This window comes from Crassostrea angulata, chromosome 3, assembly GCF_025612915.1.
Source record: "Crassostrea angulata isolate pt1a10 chromosome 3, ASM2561291v2, whole genome shotgun sequence".
NCBI lineage: Eukaryota > Metazoa > Mollusca > Bivalvia > Ostreida > Ostreidae > Magallana > Magallana angulata.
In genome coordinates this window covers 50,263,272-50,283,905 of record NC_069113.1, presented here as the reverse complement: position 1 = coordinate 50,283,905, position 20,634 = coordinate 50,263,272, and the positions used below count along the sequence as shown (strand labels likewise).

Below are 20,634 nucleotides of genomic sequence, written 5' to 3'. Positions count from 1 at the left end.
TATACGTTTGTACCAGCATCTATATGGAAATATTCATCAGCTCCCGACGAAATCAGTTTGCGTAACTTTATTGCCAAAAGTACAAAAATGCATTGCAATTATAATAAAATTCGGTATATCTGTGTGTTGTGTAATCGCGCATTCACGGCTGTCTTCTGTCACTGCTTATTTACGTGTCAAGTTACTTTCGATCGTCAAAATAAATGGTGGAGCGTGATTTTTCAATTCTTATGACTTTCCACTAGTTGCAGAGTTAAGCGGTGTCTCTAGAGATGACCTATATATGACTCTAATTGGCCGCCATGCATCCACTCCGCTGGACAAGTCACTCCATGCGTCCTTTTACCTGGCCAATTTTTGTCTAGTACGTTCATGTGCCGCCCAATACTCCAGGGCTGCGTTTTACAAAGAACTAATTGGTCATCAGCTAATCAATGAATTATTCTTATGGCTGGAAAATATAATTATGAGAAATGAAATATTTGAAAACAAATGGTTTTATGTCAATTTTGTTCTCTAAAGATCATTTTACGAGACTGTAAATATTTCCGACTTTGTCGAAAGTTCTTTTGTAAAATGCAGCCCAGAGCCTTCCGTTCTAACGTACGTTGTGTGACGTCATAACTTCCAGGTCTGACGAGCTTTTTGTGAACAATATTGCAATTTATTATATTTTATGTATATATGTTTTGTTAATCGTTTTTTTTCTTTCATCTTTTTCTCTATTACTTAATGTTTTCTGAGAATTTATAATTTGTATGTCACTTCGTTTTCTCCTTTGGGAGGAAACAAAGTATGAATGAATGAATGTGCGTTCCAGATTGAGATACAACGATCAGAGCGATACGTTATGTAAGTCATAAGTTACTGTTTACCATATCTTGATAGGCAAGGTCATCAATGATAAGAGTGACAAAGGTTGAAACGTGGACAATGTCAACTACATATGTAAAATCATTATCTTATGCAAACATACCTGTTTAATTCTTTTGCGTCGGCAATTGATAAATGCTTTTAATGTTAAAAATCAAAATATCTATTTTTAGGTCACCTGAGCTACTCTGGTGACCTATTGCTATCTGTTTTTGTCCGTCATCGGTTGTCGTACGTCTGTCGTTGTTCGTTAAATTTTGAACATGTTTAGCTTCTTCTCTGGAACCACTGAACCAAATTTGGCATATAGCATCTATGGGTAAAGAGGGGTTTACATTGTGCAAATTATGACCTCTGCCTGTCGGGGGCCTGAGGGATGGGGCTAGAAGCATCAAAATCAATCGAATCTTTAAAAATCATCTTTACTCCTGGATATCTAGCAACCAAACTGCTGGCATGATTGTAATAAGCATTGAGCTGTCTACCAAAATTTTGAAATTCTTGGCCCCCGGGATAGGGTACCCGACCTTAGGATGGCGCTCTAACGATAATATAGTAAAAATGCATTGATTCTTTAAAAATCTTCTCATCTGCTCCTCGGTATTTACCCTGTGAACTAAGTACAAAGTTATGATAAGGAACAATGCCTCTTTCCAAATTGGGAATTTCCACGCCCAAGGATCACGGATTCTGGTGTTAAGGCAGGGCTCTAATGGTTATATATAGAAACTTTCATTGATTCATTAAACATTCTTTTCAATTGCTTCTGGATGTTAGAAAAATGAACTAAGTACATAGAACTGATGAGGAAGAAGGACTTCCTGGTAAACATAATTATAAGTCAGTTTTTTATACAGATGTGTGAGAATAGAGAGGAACATTATATGCATTAACACTGTATTCCCCCCCCATTTCCTGAACCCCTGACCTAGGGGCAATACATTTCACAATTTAGGTAAAGGAGTTAGTGGTCATCATAACCATTTATTCAGTGTGGAGTATAGAAGAAGATTCTTTAAGATTTAAAACTTTTTTACTATATGGCCTTAATGGCCCCACCCTAGAGCCTGAACTCCTTATAAAGGGGTCATGAATTTCACAATTTTGGTAGAGGGTCTTATGGACATTATAACCAGGCATTTGGTTTTTAACAAATGTATATTGGAGTAGAGAAGAAGATTTTCTAAGATTTAATACATTTTTACTATATGGCTATATTGGCCCCACCCTAGAGCCTGAACCCTAAACAGGGGTCATGAATTTCACAATTTTGATAGAGGGCCTCATGGACATGATAATCATGCATTAAGTTTTTAACAAATATATATGGGATTAGAGAGGAAAATTTTCTAAGATTTAATACATTTTAACTATATGGCCCCACCCTAGAGCCTGAACCCCTCACCCAGGGGTCATGAATTTTACAATTTAGGTGGAGGGCTTCATGGACATCATAAAAAAGCATATAGTTTTTAACAAACACATATGGTAGTAGAAAAGAAAATTTACAAAGATTTAATACATTTTCACTATATGGCCATATTGGCCTCACCCTAAAGCCTGAACCCCTCACCCAGGGGTCATGAATTTTACAATTTAGGTGGACGGCTTCATGGACATCATAATAAAGCATTTATTTTTAAACAAATACATATGGTAGTAGAGAAGAAGATTCTCTAATATATTTTTACTATATGGCCATATTTGCCCCACCCTAGAGCTAAAACACCTGACCCAGGGGCCATGAATTTCACAATTATGATAGAGGGCTTCATGGACATCATAACTATGCAACCAGTTTTTTCCTCATATGTGTAGAAGTAGATTAGAAGATTTTTGAAAGTTTGGCTTTTTGGGCATATTTGACCCACTTGTGGCGCCCAGGGGGTGGTAGAGCCATGAATTTCACAATTTAGATTTCTCTTACCATAGAAATGTTTCAACCTATATATGGTAACAATCAGTCTTGTAGTTTTTAAGAAGAAGTTAAAAATGTAAAATAGTTATTGCACGACGATAGACGACAACGGATAGCAATAGGTCACCCGAGTTTACTCAGGTGACCCAAAATTGTTAGGTGCATAGATCCGTGTTTTATGGGGGGCAGGGTGCTCAAAATATCAGTTCTTCCATCTTTAAACCTCTGATTAGAAATGTAAACCTTTATTTCATAAATATGGACATGTTTGACACATCTTTGGTGGCATCTAAGAGCATCTTGGTCTTCATCAGATATGTTCCTGCTTGCAGACAGAATTTTATGACCGCCCGCTGCACCAAGATGTCCATTAAGGTTAACGACCTAATTTTCAAGCGTTAGTCGTCCAAATTCGGCGATAAAACGGTAAAAAATTCTTCAATTTAATTGAAACTTTCACAAACTGACCTTCATAAGTTATTGTGACGTGTTATGAAATACCGTGTATGTTTATGCTTCCGCTTAAACGGTACAGTTTCTTCCATAAAAGAAAAACACGTACAAATCTAAAAAAAAAAAAAATAAGCTTGCATGCTCCATGAAGCATATCTTATCATAATGATTAAGATGTATGATTTTATGGTGCATTTAACAAATCAAAATCATTACATATTTCTTAAAAAACACGTAAAATTTAAATCTGAAAAGTTTCGTTCGTATCATGCGAATGTATAGTCCGCTCACAATCAAACTTATCCGCGAATTTTTTCTAGAAACCCTCGTACAGAGAAAATGCATTAATTCTTTGAAAGTCTTCTACTCTGCTCCCGGGTATTAAGCCCATAAATTAGGTACCTAATTATGATGAGGAAAAATACCTTTTTAAAAGTGTGTATTTCATGGCCCCTGGGTTAGAGGTTCTTGTTTTAGGGTGGGGCTCTAGTGATTATATCGAGGAATGCATTAATTCGACTAAAAAAACATCGTCTTTGCCAACGGATATTAAGCAGATGCATTAAGGAAATGTACATAGTTATGGTAGGAAAGAATGCCTCTTCCAAAATTGTTAAATTCATGACCCCTGGGTCGGGGATATTGTGAAAGGGTGGGGCTCTAATGATTATATAATGAAACTGCATTTTAATTTCTTTGAACATCTCCTTTGATCCTGAACATAAAGTAGATGAACTATAAGTGCAATAGTTATGATAAGGAAGACTCACTCTTACAAAATTTTGAAGCTCATGACCCTGGCTCGGGGTTCTTATATTAGGGTGGGGCTCTAATGATTATATAATGAAAATCTATTCAAATTTCTTTAAAACTCTTCTCCTTTGATCCTGAATATAAAGCAGATTAACTTTAAGTGAATAGTTATGATAAGGACTCTTGAGTGACTCTTACAAAATTGTGAAGTTCATGGCCCCTGGCTTGGAGTTTTGGTGTTAGGGTCCTAAATGTTTGCAGTATTTCTTTGAAAATCTCCTCCTTTGTTCCTGTATATAAATTCGATGAATTAAGTACATGTACGTGGTTATAATGAGGAAAGTTCCAAAATTACGAATTTCATGGCCCCTTGGTAGGGGGTTTTGGTGTTAAGGCAGGGCTGTTATTATGATATAGAGTAGGGTGATGTATTTCGACCAATTATTATATCCCCGCAAAAGAAAATTGGGGGAACGGTTTTTTTTGAAACACCTTGTCCATCCATCCGTGTGTCCGTGCCAAAGTCGTGCCAAGTCCATATCTTTCTCATGGAGAAACATTGAAGTTCTTACTTTATACACAGATTGCTTATGACTTGGTCATGACCTTGACCCAAGGTCATTTTGACAAGGTCAAGGCCACTGGCAGGAAAAGTTCGGCTTGTATCGTTTTATGCAGAAACATTAGAAGCTAATAATTCACACAGATATTGCTTATAACCTAAATGTGTTTCATGAACTTGACCAAAGATCTTTTGGGCAAGTTCATGGGCATTGTTGTTTTAAAAATGCTTAATTCCTGTCTGCTGAATGTCATGTATTATTGAAAATGATTGGAAGGTAAAAATTGACACAAAGCTTGCTTGTGTTAGCGGAGCACTGTTAAAGCTTACTTTGAAAATATCAGCGGAATTAAGCGTTCATTAACCGATGCATCTATTATAACAAAATATTTATGAAAAGTTATTCTATCATGATATACAAGTAATATTAAATGAAACAATATAGTAAATTCTACTTTGTATTACACTTAGTGTGGTCCCCTAAATTAACAGTCATGTGGCATGTGCTAATAATTCTCCCGAATGGAGGTCATAAACAAATTTCAATATTACAAGGGCATACCCTTACTTGAATTAAAAATTTAAATGATAATTAAGTTCTACTTTCCTGGTAGATTCTGTAAAGTGCTGCTGCTTTGTATAGAGTTCATCTTATATTAGAATTATATCAAAGAAATGAGGTCCGGTTGGAATTTATATGACCTTCCCTTAATTTTTTACGTATTTATTATTTCATTCAAGTAGTAAACCTTAAAAGTGCTGCGAGGCCACATTGAATTAATTGTTACACTCTCATCACCACCCGCATCTCTGAAAATGGCCCGCCCCGATGTATTTTTTCTATTGTTTGGAAACAAAAAGTGTGTGGATAACATTTCTCGGAAAGAAATCGAGCTCGGTATACCAAAAACCAAAACATTAAATGGCTATTCGACATGTGGATAATCGTTGATTGTTATCATAAGAACACAAATCTTTCTTTCGCACTCCTCTAACAGTTGTTTCCTCTTTTTTCTCTCTTTCTTGCCCTTTCCTCTATCTGTGACATTTTCCTCGGAAGGGGTGTGTTCCCAGGTAAAATATAAGATCTGTTATGTACCATTATGTCCACCAATAAACCGCCCACATTATTCTTACGATGACTGGCGCTTACGTGTTTTCTTGCTGATGCTTTTGTTTTAAAACATTTCTTGCAGGATTTACATTTTGATCGCTTTCTCTTCTCCTTGTGGACATCTACCCAGTGCCCAAGAAGTTGGCCATATATCCTGAAGTAGGTAAGGTTTGGGCACTCAGCCACTGGACATGTCATCCCAAGGGGAGGGAATATTGGGCGTTGTTCCTCCTCAAAGCTCTTTAATTCACTTTCGAAGTCGCTCAAATCAAATTCAAACTCCATGGCTAAAAATAATATATATAATCAAATATCGATGTTTTAGAACAATCTAATTTATATTATCTTTGATTCTTATTTCAATATTAATAAAATCTCTTTATTTACAACATATAAATATCTAGAGTGCATGAGTGCATGCATTGCATATATTAGAATGAACAGAAGAACACTGGTAAATTATGTTTTATTATACATCTAAGATGTCTCGTGGTTTCACGATACGTCCAGTTCTGGTTGTAACTGACGGTTCAACCTCAATTGGTACAGCTGCATCATCTGCATCGCCTGCATTCTGCTCTCTGTTTTCATTCTGAAATATTATACTTTCATGTTAAATACTGAAATCTGATTGGTTTAGACGCAGTTGATAATCCGTTCGATTACCCTAAGCGTTAGCAACACACTTAGCAACGGGTTACACAACGAATTGTTACATGCGCGTAAATTATTCGCATACGGTTCGCCGTAGAATTCACGTCAGTTCTATATAAAAGCAATATAAAATGTCTCTAAGATTAAGACATTCAGTATAATAAAATTAATAGTAACATTCAACGTTTTGTCCTGATAGTATTTTTGTCTTTATGCTGCTACACCTAATTTTTTCATATGCGAATTGAAACGCGTTACCCATAACATATTTCATCCATTCTACATACTGAACCGGACATTGATGTTCAGTGTCGTTTGGGGGCTTTCCAACCATGAGATTAATGGGACATTAAATTTCTCTTCCTAGCATTAGTAGATTAGGGGAACAGTGAGTACTTTTATGCTCTGTGGCTCTGTATGCCATTAATAGGTATGGGAGATGATCATCCCAATTCTTTTAGTTATCTTTTGCAAAGATTGAAAGCATTTGAATTAATGTTCTGTTAAAACGTTCTACTAATCTGTCCGATTGTGGACGGTACGGATTTGTTCTTGTTTTCTTAATTTCAGATTTTTCACAAACTAATTTGAAAAGATTTGACTGAAACTCTGGACCCTGGTAAGTATGTATTTGTTCGGGGCAACCCAACTTTGTAAAAACTTCTATGACCAACTTGTCTGCAACTGTTTGAGCTGTATGGTATGGGACAGCATATGCCTCCTTCCACTTTGTAAAATAATCACCGATTACGATGATGTATTCCTTATTCTTTTCTGTCACAAGTAAGGGACTTAGAATGTCGATAGCAACAACTTGTAATGGGACTGAGGCAATGAACTGTTGAAGAGGACTTTTACCTAACCCAGGTCCAGGTTTACACCTTGCACAAAGATCACATTGTGCGCACCATCTTTAGAAACATTTATTTATACCTGACCAATAGAACCTTCGTTTAATCAAATCAGCAGTTCGATCAATGGCAAAATGACCTGAAGATCTTTATGTAATTGAACAAAAAAAAATTTCTCTTGTAAAATTCGAGGTGCCACAAATTATTTTCGTTCACCACTTAATCTAAATGGATTTTTCAGTATTCTGTAGGGTAACCCATTATCAACTACAAGGGAATTCCACTGACACCACAGAATTCGACAGAGTCTGGATGAAAACCTTGATTTTGCGACTTTGGAGGTTTTAAAGATGAATTCTTAAACAATTCCATGATTGGTGAGATGACAATATCAATTTCTTGGAAATCTTGAAGTTCTTCCCTAGACCAAGAATCAAGCCAATTAGGGACAACAGAGATACTTTGTCATCAACTTGAACTGAGACATCTTGATCAGCATCAGACTGGTTACAGTCTGGTCCTTATGAAAAAACTGATTCAAGTCAAAATGTTCACCCCCAACCTCAGACTCTGCATCAATACAGTCAAAATTTTTTTCGGCACAATCAACACAAGACTCATTCTTACACCGTCGAGGAACAATTCTAGACAACCCATCAGCATTTAAGTGTTTGTTCCAAGCTAAGGGCGATATTGCATTTCGAAATCATAAGAGTCAATGATACTGAGCCATCTAGCCATCATACCCTCAGGTTTTTTAAATCTTTTTAACCATAACAGTGGAGCATGATCGGACCTCAAGAGGAACTTTCTACCTAGAAATAATGCATAAAATATCTCTGTGCTTTGCACAAGCAATGACTTTTTCTTCACCCTCTTGTAAATGGAACAAATGGAACTTTCTTTCTTGTCTTTACTAAAGCATGGGGTTTTTTTTTCTGAAAAATCCTGAACAAATCGTCTATAATATCCCACAAACCCTATGATTTTTAATAAAATAAACATATGATATAGGATGAGTTTTATCACATTCCTCCTCCCTGAAGACAAAAATATATTTATTCTGTCAACTAGAAAACTTTTCACTTGCGTTCGAGTACCAGGTTCTGGCCAACTCTCTACGTCTATGGATTTTGGTGGATCGGTTTGAACACCTTGAGCAGAAACAATATGTCCTAAATATTGAACTTCTTCCTGAATAATTTGCATTTTGAAGGTTTTAATTTCAGATTCGCTTCCCTAAACATAAGAAAAACTTCCCTAAGATTTATTTCAAAATCCTTTCCAAAAACAATGACATCATCAAGGTAACACAAACATTTTTTCATTGTAAACTCTTTAGAACAGTTTCCATCAGTCTCTTAAATGTGGCAAGGGCATTAGAAAGACCATATGGCATTACATTGAAATGAAATAGGCCTCGATGACTGCTAAATGCTGTTTTGAATATCTTTTATAGCTATCGAAATTTGCCAGTAACCACTTGCAAGATCTAAAGTACAGAACCATTGTTGACCAGCCAGGGTATCAATGATGTCATCGATTCTAGGAAGAGGATATGCATCCTTCTCCACAAGAGTATTTAACTTTCTGAAATCTATACAAAATTTAGGACTTCCATCTTTTTTAATAACCAAACGAACGGGAGATGACCATGGTCCGCCACTAGGTTCTATAATATTTTGTTCTAACATTGTGTCAATTTCGTTATCAATTATCTCTTTCTGTGACTATGGGAGTCTACGAGATGGTATTTTCACGGGCTTTTGACTTCCTGTGTTAATCTCATGTTCTACTAATTAATGTGACCTAAGGGACCCTCAGGAGATGAGAAAAGGTCTTGAAACTCAACAATCAGATCTTTCAACTTTTGTTTATTTTCAGATGTGAGATCAGTTGGACAACTATCGAACAAACATTTCAAGTGAGCAGGGAGTTCATTTCCGGAGGTTTTCTCACCCTCATGTTCGGTAGTGTTACTTGGGGCTATAATTGATGAAACAACATGTACAGAAGTAACAATTGTATCTTAAGTAAGCTGGATGCCTTTTTTACTAAGATTCAGTACTGATAGACAGACTGTTTGTTTTTCTGGTCTTACTACTGACTTAGCCACCAATTAACCTCTATGCTTAATGTAATCTGATGGTTCTAGAAGACCCTCTTCCCCTGTCAATTCCCTATTAAGTGTCCCTTTAACAAACATTTCTGAATGAGCTTGAATTTTTACAGTTTTACTCAGGATTACCCGAGCTTGATCATATTTATCTCTGGGAGAAATCTTTTTCCTTTTTCCAATTTTCCCTAACTTTGTTTTGAGGATTTTCCTCTTTACTTTCAAGCAAACGTCATACTATGTCATAAAATTCAGACATATCAGGGCTTGATACATGTGATCTGAAAAATGAATGTTGGCAACTATAAACTGAGTTCTGAAAACTTTGTCTTCTATTTGCATGTCTAACTCTATTTTCCCAAAAATTTCTAGATTATCTCCCTTAACAGACTTCAAAACAACAGAGACAGGTTGTAAATGGGCAAAATCCATCCCCAACTCTTGAAACAATTCTGATGACAGAATTGACGCAGATGCTTCGGTATCAAGCATTGCTAAAATTAGTGCATTCCCTATGCTGACCTTGACACTCAAATAGTTCTTGGACGACGACACATTTGCAAGTTAATCTGAACTTTGCTTATCGTTGTTTTCAACACACGACATTGCTCCTAGTTTCTCTTTCACTTGAATACCAATACTATTTTGATTGTTAATATTTTTGTCATCTTTTTGGTCTATAAACCTAACTTGTTTGATTGTTTTTTTCTCAGTATGGACTGAACTTTCGACATCAAGATCAGCCCATTCTAGTTTTCCGAATGTTGTGATTTCTTAAGACATTTGGTTTCTATGTGACCCACACCTTTACAGAAATTGCAAATAATTTCTCTGGGAGTTCTATTACTTTGACCCTCTCTGTCCCCGAAATGTGACTCATGTCGTCTCGTGAAATGATTTTCGGTATGAGTTATTTGAGCCATTCTGATAAACAGAATTGCATGCGTTGGGACTAGAACCTCTCTGTCTGTTCTGTGCACTTTCACTGGACTCACTCTCAACAGCTGATCTAACTTTCTTTCTAATACTGCCATTCTCTCAGTTAATTGACTGAATTGAGCACTTCCCTGGATTCCACTGGAGTCGGTTACAGATTCCTGTACCACTGTGAAAACCCTGTCATATGTAGGTTTCTTAATTGCTCCATACTCTGCGGCAAACGCAATTGCCTGAGCCAAAGAATTAGGATGTCTGAATTGCACATGTTTCTTTAAATCAGAATGTCCTAAACCATGGATGTATCTGTCAACCAAAAAGTGTTCTAAATTGCTGTATGGCATTTACAGATAACCCCTCTGTGCGACACTCCGAAGAGCACCTGACTTTCTCTTGTACTCTCTAAACTCACAATTGTATACATCTTCTCTTTCTTGGGGAGAATCTTTGATAGAGTTCTTGTTTAATGGTATTGTAATCATTCTGTTGTCTGAGTTGACCCCCTAACAGTGTTTGAGCTGAGGCCCTCAAATTGATCACTAGTCTTTGAGCTTTTTCTACATCATTCCACTTGTTCAAATTAGCTACCATTTTAAAATGTGTCATGTATTCATCAGGATCCCACATTTGATCATCATATTTTTCAACCTGGGCTTGTTCTTTCTGTCCTACACACATACAAAAACACTGGTGTTAAGCCGATATGCGTTCCATTTGTTACGAATATCATAAGATGGCGACGGCCTCTGCAGGTTCGTAAGTTTACACAACTCTTTATTTATTCAGATCGCATTTCAGCGGGTAAAACAGAAGTGTTTGAGGGGCTACCGAGTCTTCACATGTAGCAACTTAGAAAACAAACCAAAACTGCATAATAATTGATATTTTCTTCATTAATGAAAATCCCGATGCAAGTAAATGTTCATTTTCTTAAGTTCACAAATGTAACGTCATTAATGACTGTTAGGTTGTTTGTGACGTCGCAAAAATCTGAAAGAACTGAAAATTTGAGCTAACCTGATTTATATTTAATTCCTTTTAAATAACTATGATTATCTTCATAAACTGTAGTGCAGATTAGATTTATAATTCCATTTAGGAAAAAAACTATCCGGCTTATTTTTTACCTTTAAAATCGTGCAGTTTCTACCGGATGAGCATGATCTTATACATGCACATGTACCTTTATATTAATCCATTTGTTTTATTATGTTGTCATTTGAAATTATATAAACTAATGCATTAAGTTTTTATTCAATACAATACAACAAGAAAATCAAGATGGTTTGAAATATATATTCTCCAATAGAATAATGATGAATTGAACTTTGTATTAAAATGATGTACAAATCAATGTGTTCTTCATTACTTCATACTATAGCAATGATCATACACTTACCGTTCGAAATGCTTACAGTAACGAACTCGATAATAGTAAAATGTTAAAATTCAAAACATGTTGCTGAAAATATACATGTAGTAATTAAAATCAAAATCTACCATTAAAATTATTACAACCAACTCGTTATTTTTTCTTTGTAGTGTGTTTTTTTTATGTAAACAACCAACGATAATTCATACAACAATTGTACTTTTGCGGCCCATTTGACGCTTGCGTCAATATGAGTTCTTGTTTATTTAGTAATATGTACAGTCCTACATGTACATGAGCAAAATGAATAATTACTTTAAGAAATTAACAAGTGATTACGGGTAGGACCTTTTCTTACAGGGGAAAGACGGACCTTTAATGTTGACATTAAAAGTCCGGCCGGACCATATTTCGGGGCGGACCTTAAATTATACGACACCGGTAGCATATTTTAGAAAAAGTTTAATTGCTACAAAATTAAGATATTTATTATGTTTATTTTACTGTTGTTCTTAAAATTTATCTTTAAGGTCTTCTTGGTATTGATTAACAATGACCTGAATGCATAATGGTATGAAAAACTTCTGTAATTAATAATTCTGAATACAACATACTAAAAACGGAGTTACAGTGCCGATCAGACCCAACCTAACAGAAAGTAAACCCCAACTAAACCCTTGATTTACTTTCTGGGTTTACTCTCGGTCTACTAGAGTGGACCCAGAGTAAACCCCAAGTAAACCAGAATTTTTTCCCTTGGTGCAGGAAACAGTTAAGTATGATCTATTGCCCGAGGACAAAGGCTGTTCCCCCCACCTCGAGAAAAATATTCGGGTCTATTGACTGCTCAAGCATTAAATAATTGTGTAATATTGACCTCCTAGGTGACAGGTGACTTGCAGGTGAATATAACGTCTACTTATTAAGATTGTTGAATAGCAGCCAATCAGAGAGCTAGGAATTTATCAATCATACAATGACAGGTAATATTTGTGAAATGTTTTGTAAAATGGAAAATCTATCGTAAAATCTTTTTTTATTTTCATTTATTTGCTTCGAAAAAATATCCTATAAAAGAAAATTCGAAAGGCAGCCGCACATATCCATTCTTTTCGTGGAATGCAATGGAAGGGACGTTAATTTCATCTACACATGCAAACACTAGTTGTCCCTCCTTTGTTAATTTTTTCGCAAGTGTTCTCGAGACAATGCTTCCAAGTTTGTTCCTCCGATATTCGGGCTCTACATGCAGCATCCCAAGGCCTCCATACTCCTGCTGCATTTCCCATGCCACGGGCCGTCCATCATCTGTTTCGATGCAAACTGTCGGAAAATTAGAAATGGTGTATTTAAACCATTTTTCTACACTAGCTATCTTATCCATTTCCTCCGAGTAAGGCCATGCTTTGATTACAGCGTCTAAGTGACGTTCAGTTAACTCTGTTTCTCTGAATCCATCTGGCATCGCTCTAACAAAAACAAAAAACCATGAATTTTTAAAATATGCATCAAAATAAAACTTTAGAGTACTGAATGTTCGTGTCATTTAATGACCATGTTACGTTTTTACCTATTTTGCACGACAAACTCTGTGAAAATGTGGCATAATTTTATTTCCGATATTTGACTTTTCTTTACGAAATGATAAGCTTTGGTCAAAATATCATGATTAAGAGTTTAAAGACGGGTAATTTGTTGACCTTTCAGCCTCCTGCAGCTGAATTATTTGGAGTTTTCCTATTCTACACAAAAGTTTATAGCCTAAAAATCATATCTTTAGGAAGATAGCTCTAATAGGTGATTCGTTGACTACCCAGCCTTCATTATAAACATGTATTCCGACACTTTATTAATGAATTTCAATTTTTTTCTTTGATTTGTAAATCAAGAAATCTCTTTACACGGTGAATAAGTAATGTTTAATAATTTTAACATACAAAAATCCAAGATAAGATCATACATAAATGTTAAATATCATAGCCAGAGGATCATACGATGCGTATTTACATTGGAGCGATATTTCAACTTCTTTCTTAAATTTTGGCAGAGTGTCATGTATTGATCTGCAAATGACCATCGCCTTTGAGCAAAAGTAATGTGTCTTGTTATATTTATCTTGACATATCATTTTATTTTAAAAAATCTTCTGTATTTCTAATATTCTTTTACAAAGGGAGACGACACATATTGTGCAATCATATTTAAACCTTTGGACCGAAGATAATTTCCTTACCGTTCCCTAAAATATATGAACACTGAAGGCGTTTGTGAGAATGTCAGGCGTCGAAAAATTATTCTATGAAGAAACATCGATTTCATATCTCCCAGTTTCCCGTCATGGTAAAATACTAAATTCATACTCTGATTAAAAAAGCCTTGATGAATTTAGTATCTATTGTATGCAAATTCCGTACATGTTTAAGCACGACAATGGGTGAGTAGCGCGGATCTAGATTATACAAACTGCTATTGTTGAGTCTATCAAAATTTTCATCACTGTGTAAAAAATGAAATCTTACAGAGGTACAATGTTTTCAGCAGGTAGTGCATACACAAAGTTATTGCCGTGGTCTTTCCGGAAGGGACAGGTATTTGCTGACTTGTACTGCCCAATTAGGGCATCGATGACGTCAGTGGAACAACCTAAAACACCAAAATTCTGTCTACAGCAGGGTACATATAGAGTGTGTAAGTATTAATGTTATTATCTTTCTGAAATCAAAACAAATTATGTCATGAATATATTCTTAGAAAAACGTTTTTATCATTTTACCGACGATATAAACTGGAGGAGACAACCCTTTTGAGGCGGTCTGAAGCAAAGAGTCCAGAGTTGATGCAAAGTCTGGTCCTCTGCAGAAACCCGCTGCAAATGGCACAGTACCTCTCATCTGGAATGATGGTATATATATATATATATATAGAGAGAGAGAGAGAGAGAGAGAGAGAGAGAGAGAGAGAGAGACACACACACACACACACAGTGAATATTTGAGTTTGAATATACTCTTGGATTTGATGGAAAAGTAGATTGAATACATTTCAAACTGTCTTTTAACGGAATGCTTTGATATGAAGAAATGAGTGTCTATCGTAATAGTTGTTGGTAAAGATTAAACAAGAACAAATTAATGTAAGTGTTATACACTATATAGACTAATTTAAACATTAAAATGTTTTCATTAGTGTTTGAAGGTCGCAGAAATATATTTTGTACATTATTTGCGCTACTAGGTCATCCGACGGTAGCCTTTTTAATAATAATTTACCTACAAACCGTTTACTTTTGGGCCTACACACCTGTCTATCCACAATAACAAGGACAGAGACGTCTGGCCAACTGTCCACCAACACCATCTTCTCTCTCAACAGGTGCCTACTCCTCATCAACCGGAAATGAACTAGTCCCTTTAATAGAACACAATGTTAATAATAATCCCAGGTCAATGTAAAACTTTTGGGCCACGTTGCTCAACGCGATAAAATATTTCTATACTCAACTATATCACAAACAGCTTAACGTTTTGCTTTATCAGTTCAATAAATACCAAAAGGGTATATATAAATTCATTTTGTCTTGCAAAGTTATATACATGTACATTCAAACTTTGTGACAAGAAACAACGCAAAAGATATGTTTTTCAGATCAGAATTTTTAACTAATCTGGGAGGAAAAATCGTCTTGTGAATGCTTTGTACGAATCTCAGAGGGTTGTGGTTAACGAAGGAAAAAATAAGGAATGCCTTCAGCTTCTGTATTTAATATTTTCTTTAATTTCTCAATAAAATAATATTTAATCGACTATATGTGTCTGAATTAATTTTATCATAATTTAAAAGGGAAAGTAAAAAAAAAAAATGTTTTATGCTCTACTATACTTCTTAAAAGCCGTTAAATACGGCAAAAATATATAAAACTTATTATGACGTAATAATTAGTCAATCATTTTAAAAAAGACTGTCTAAAGAAATAGGTCGAATAAGAAGCAAAATTGACCAGATTTTAACCTAACTACATTTATCTATGTGTGGTGTTTTTCCGGCATTTTACGATATATGATCACCCTGTAAGAATCAATAATGCCAAAGTTTAAAAAGTATGGAATCTCAGAAAACGCTTCCTTAGAACTAGAGGACCTGTTTCAAGGTTAGGATATATTACATTTCACAAGTATAACCTGTCGGCTTTAGAATAAAAACTAACCAACGATGAAATATAAATAGTAAAATTTTCCTTAAATACAATTCGTCATGACGTCCCCCAAGGGCCCGATTACAACTCTCAGCAACAATTCCAGCCCAATCCTTTATCGACAAACAAAATGAAAAGTATCGTAAACGATAGGATAAAATATAGAAATAAAATGCGTATAAAATACCTATATAAATCCTATTGATATTGACGCTCTTTAATAAAAATGTAACTTTCACCTATCATTTCCCCCTGTTTTGTTTTAAATAAATTATTGAAAACGAGTGAAATTTTATCTAAATCCTAAAAAGGATCGAAAACCAATTGAAAATAAAAAGACAGCATTTCGGACATAAAATGCCAAGAAGCTAGGTCAAAATATGCCAAATGGCCATAGTTTGCTCTGTTCTCTCTTTAGTATTAGAAAATATAGTTCATGATGAAATGCACAGCAGATTGAATTGAATTATAAAAGCCCATGGGCAGATACGAAAGACGAATAAGGGCACAGGAACTGAGATCTTTTCTCGTTATTAGAAGATCTTTTCTTTTATAATAACGAGAAAATTAACTCATAATTACGAGATCTTTTCTCGTAATAACGAGATAATTAACTCTTAATAACGAGATAATTAACTGGATCTAACAGATCTTTTCTCGATATTTCGATACCTTAATTTTCTCAAAATAACGAGATAATTAACTCGTAATAACGAAATCTTTTCTCAAAATAACGAGATAAATAACTCGATTTAACGAGATCTTTTCTCGTAATTACGAGATAAAGATATTTTATGTGACCCTATTCGTCTTTCGTAGCCAGATGATAGCGTATTTTAACTTTTTTGATGATTAAACGTACGAGTTTCCTTAACTCGGAAGTAAAGCAAAAAACAAACCTACTAAAATAGACAGTGGCAGTTCTTTCTCTAGCTTCTGATCAAGGTCATCATACTCTTCAGGGAGAACTTCACGGACAGCCATAGTGTTGTTCGAGTCAATTGCAAGATGAGGTTAATTTTATTCGATACTTGTATTCTAAATCACGACCCGCCTGTTAAAATATAGGTTCTTCAAATACATGTATGGCGCGCAATAGATGCATAAAATTGTTAAAAACTCATCGGAGTTCTTTAAAAATCTGGCATCCTAACATTTGTGATTTTCAACAAAACTTACAATGAAGCGCATTGAAGTTGTAAAAATGTTCGTTTGAATGGAATGTTCTAAACTTTGTATCGAACGTCAATAGTTATATAAGACACGCCCATTTCTTTTGAAACGAGGAAAACAGTATTCATCACAATGCTTTCGGAACCGCCCCTCTTCTAAACAACACAAGCAGGAATTTCACGCACCTACATTGTACACACACATTCACACACACACACACTTTCTTTCTCACCAAATATTTACATTTTCTAGTGTCTTTAATTTGCCTGTGATAACACTATGTATCGATTTTGTACTATGTTACCTGTAACTTCAAATAACGCCAAAATGATGCTCTTGCAGGGTTTGCTTATTTATGGAATGAATTTAATATTTCTTAGTTTATACAATATAAAATGGTTTGGGTCAGTTTATGATTTATAAACCGCAAAGCGGTTTATAAAAAAAGCGTAAACCGTGCCAAACCATTTTATTTCATATAAAACTAATAAATATTGAATTTATTCCTTACAATTTAATTTTTCTGATATCAATTGTTGATAAAAACAGTCATTTGATCTATAAAATGACATCCAATTTTACAAAATTCAAACGTTACGTCAGGCGGATTGATACGTTTTTGACGTTAGTCTAACTATGACGTAGGCAACATCTTTATACGATATAAAATAAATTTTTTAACCCATCAAAAGCGTGTTACAACCAGAATTAAATTATTTATATTTAAAGAATTAATCGTACGGTGGCTTAAAATTATATAAATATAAAAATTATAAGAAATCATTCTTTGAATATTATGAGGTGATAATTTCGGTCGGGGCGTCATTTAATCTATCAGAAAGCCCTTCGGGCTTAAATGTCTTTGATCACGCCCCGACCAAAATTATCAACTCATAATACTAAAAGAAAGATTCCTTATTCCTTAACTATATGTTCAGAAATAGTGATTTTGTTCAAAATATAGATTCAAGAATATTTTTGGTAACAAATTTTTTTTGTGTTTAGAACTTTCTTTTTCATGTATTGCAATAAAGAAAAGTTTTATAAACAACATATATACAACGTTTCAATTTTTCGCTTTAGAGTTTTCTCTTTTTAAGGGGTAGGTTACGTTCTCCATCTTCCTCTGAATTTGTCGCTGTGCTCGCAGCATGGTGGAACTGAGGACATGCGCAGGGCATGGCAAACATATACGGTGGAAACTTTGGGATACAGGTTGTGTCCACATTTCCGGGATCCAAGGGCACAATAAGATTTTCTGGCATCGAATGACAAACATTTAAATTAGGAAATCTGACACCTTTTTTCTCCATATGTACACGCACCGGATCCTTTTTTGGGTCCATTTTAATACCAAATTTTTTTTCTTTCAAAATATTCTGAAATTCTTTGCAAGCCTTTTCTAGGTTTAGGGGTACTCGTCCACCGAAATGAGTCTCGAGAATGGCAAGGTCAGGATGTATGGCACCCATTTGCAAGGACCGGAGACCGCACATTCCTACTGGATAATATTTATCAACGTTAGTGTTCACTAAGTGAGGCATCCCTCCTCACAGTACTTCATGATAATTCTCAGAACACTGTCCTCATGCAGTTTTTTTTACAAATTTCTTCCAAGAGAGACTCACTTGCTGGAAGAGTTTCTATGATGCTGTCCACATACGCTTCTACCGCTTTCTGCAACTCCTCGTCTTCTCTTGCAATTTCTCGCTGCGGTGATCTAGCATCAGCTGTGTACAGTGATTTACCAGGGACATGGCATATATCATACTCATATCTCATGAGTCGCATGCGGAAGCGTTGAACTCTAGGTGGTAGATCACAAATAGCTTTTGATCCTAATAGTGCTATGAGAGATTTGTGGTCTGTCTCTATGAATCAAGAAATCTGAGAATTGTTCATATGCCCATGTTACTGCCAGTGCTTCTTTCTCTCCTTGCGCATATCGTTGTTCTGTTTGGCTCATAGATCTTGACGCATATGCAGTTAGCTTCCAATGGTCAGTACTGTCGTCTGTCACTTGTAGAAGTACGGCTCCAAGACCATATGACGACGCATCTGCAGACACCTTTGTTGGTGCTTTTGGGTCATACAGGGCTAACACTGTCTTATTACTCAATTCATCTTTAATTTTGCTGAAAGCTTGCTCCTGTGGATGTCCCCATGTAAACTCATTGTCCATGTGTTACAAGTCCCGCAATGGTTTGCTGTGCTCTGCCAAGTTAGCAGTGAACCTTCCGAGCTGATTCACCATTCCCAAGAAGTGTCGAACTTTGGTCACATTTTGTGGTGCCTCATAATTCTTAACTGCTGACACTTTCGTTGGATCTGGTTGTATCCCATTTTTGTCTATTAAATGCCCAACAAATGTGATTTGGTCCTTCGAGAACTCGCACTTTTCACTGTTAAGTGTAATGCCTGTCTTTGATAGCTTTCTCAACACATTTTCTAGCCTGTTGTCATGTTCCTCTTTGGAGGCTCCAAACACGAGAACATCGTACATATGACATCACACTCCCTCAAAACTAAATAGATCATCTGCATCCTTTTTTGGAAATACTCTGGGGCTGATAATATACCGAAAGGTAATCTATTGAAGCATTATCGTCCGAAAGGTGTTATAAATGTTGTTAAGAGTCTAGATGCTGGAGCTAGAGGTATTTGCCAAAATCCGCTGTTCGCGTCTAGCTTGGAAAAAAACTTTGGCTCCTGTGAGTCTGTTGAGGGTTTCCTCTTGCTAGGTAGTGGAAAGTTCTCCCTTCTTACCCATTTTAAACTCATGAGTTTTCCATTCTGTGCAGCTCCGCTTTAACTATCTCTTTTAGGTAAGGTAAAACCACCCTCCTTGGTGTTGTGACTGCGTACGGTCTCGCGTCCTCTTTAAGCTTTATCTCGTACTCCCCCTGTAGTTTCCCAAGTCCTGTAAAGAGTGAGTGAAATTTCTGCTTGTAATCAGAGTGCAGCTGCAGACTTGCAATATACTTGACAACATAAAGTTTCTCAATAGCTGGTCTACCAAGAAGTGGTTTGTTGAGGCCTCGAATAACATATATCTCCTGATACGATTTGCGGTTTTCCAGAGAAAATTCACAGTGAATTGAACTTTCCAATCACATTCAAAGTGTTTCTACCCGGGCCTTTCAGAATTTTCTGTAAAGATTGAAGATTTTTCACGTTCAATGTCTTGAATATTTGCTCGGGTACTGCTGTGACATCAGCACCGGTGTCAATTTTGAATTCAACTGAATGTCCGTTAACTTGGATTGTCGTCAACCATGGTTTGCAGCCACCAGAACTTGCACTTCCATGTATTGCCCCCAAGAATTCTTGTGAATAACCACAGCTTGTGAATAACCACATCTTTGACATGATGATGATGCATCTTTGTTATTAGGTCCACCAAATGGTTTTGCAGACACTTTCTTGCCAGGTTTTCTAGATTGAGCATTTTTGAAATGTTTCTTTCGTACTGTTGGTTTCTTGGAATTGCTTACAGCATCTACACTTGATGTTTTTCCTGAGAAAGACCTAAGTTCATTGTGCACAATAGCTTGTTGTTTATGGACAGCTTCTTTCTGAGGTGCTTCATTAACGGCTTCTTCGAGTTTGAGTTACAGGGACACATCATATCTTGGGATATGCGTTAGTAATTTTTTTTTACCAACAA

The 20,634-nt window shown here is 35.7% G+C and overlaps 1 protein-coding gene across 4 annotated transcripts in view; it reads right to left on the bottom strand.

The window, feature by feature from the left end:
- LOC128178252 (glycine N-acyltransferase-like protein 3) overlaps nucleotides 1–20,634 on the bottom strand; it is a 77,367-nt gene that overhangs the window by 53,903 nt on the left and 2,830 nt on the right. Inside the window, exons 1-5 of one of the 4 annotated variants that reach the window (XM_052845343.1) lie at nucleotides 16,694–17,090; nucleotides 14,903–15,010; nucleotides 14,376–14,493; nucleotides 14,122–14,245; nucleotides 11,521–13,071 (exon numbers count right to left, since the gene is read on the bottom strand). In XM_052845343.1, the coding sequence (XP_052701303.1) occupies nucleotides 12,645–13,071; nucleotides 14,122–14,245; nucleotides 14,376–14,493; nucleotides 14,903–14,989 (756 nt within the window). In that variant the 5' untranslated portion in view covers nucleotides 14,990–15,010; nucleotides 16,694–17,090 and the 3' untranslated portion in view covers nucleotides 11,521–12,644. Of the gene's footprint in view, nucleotides 1–11,520; nucleotides 13,072–14,121; nucleotides 14,246–14,375; nucleotides 14,494–14,902; nucleotides 15,011–16,693; nucleotides 17,257–20,634 lie in introns of those variants that run through there. The other 3 variants (XM_052845340.1, XM_052845344.1, XM_052845342.1) reach the window with 3 other exon arrangements.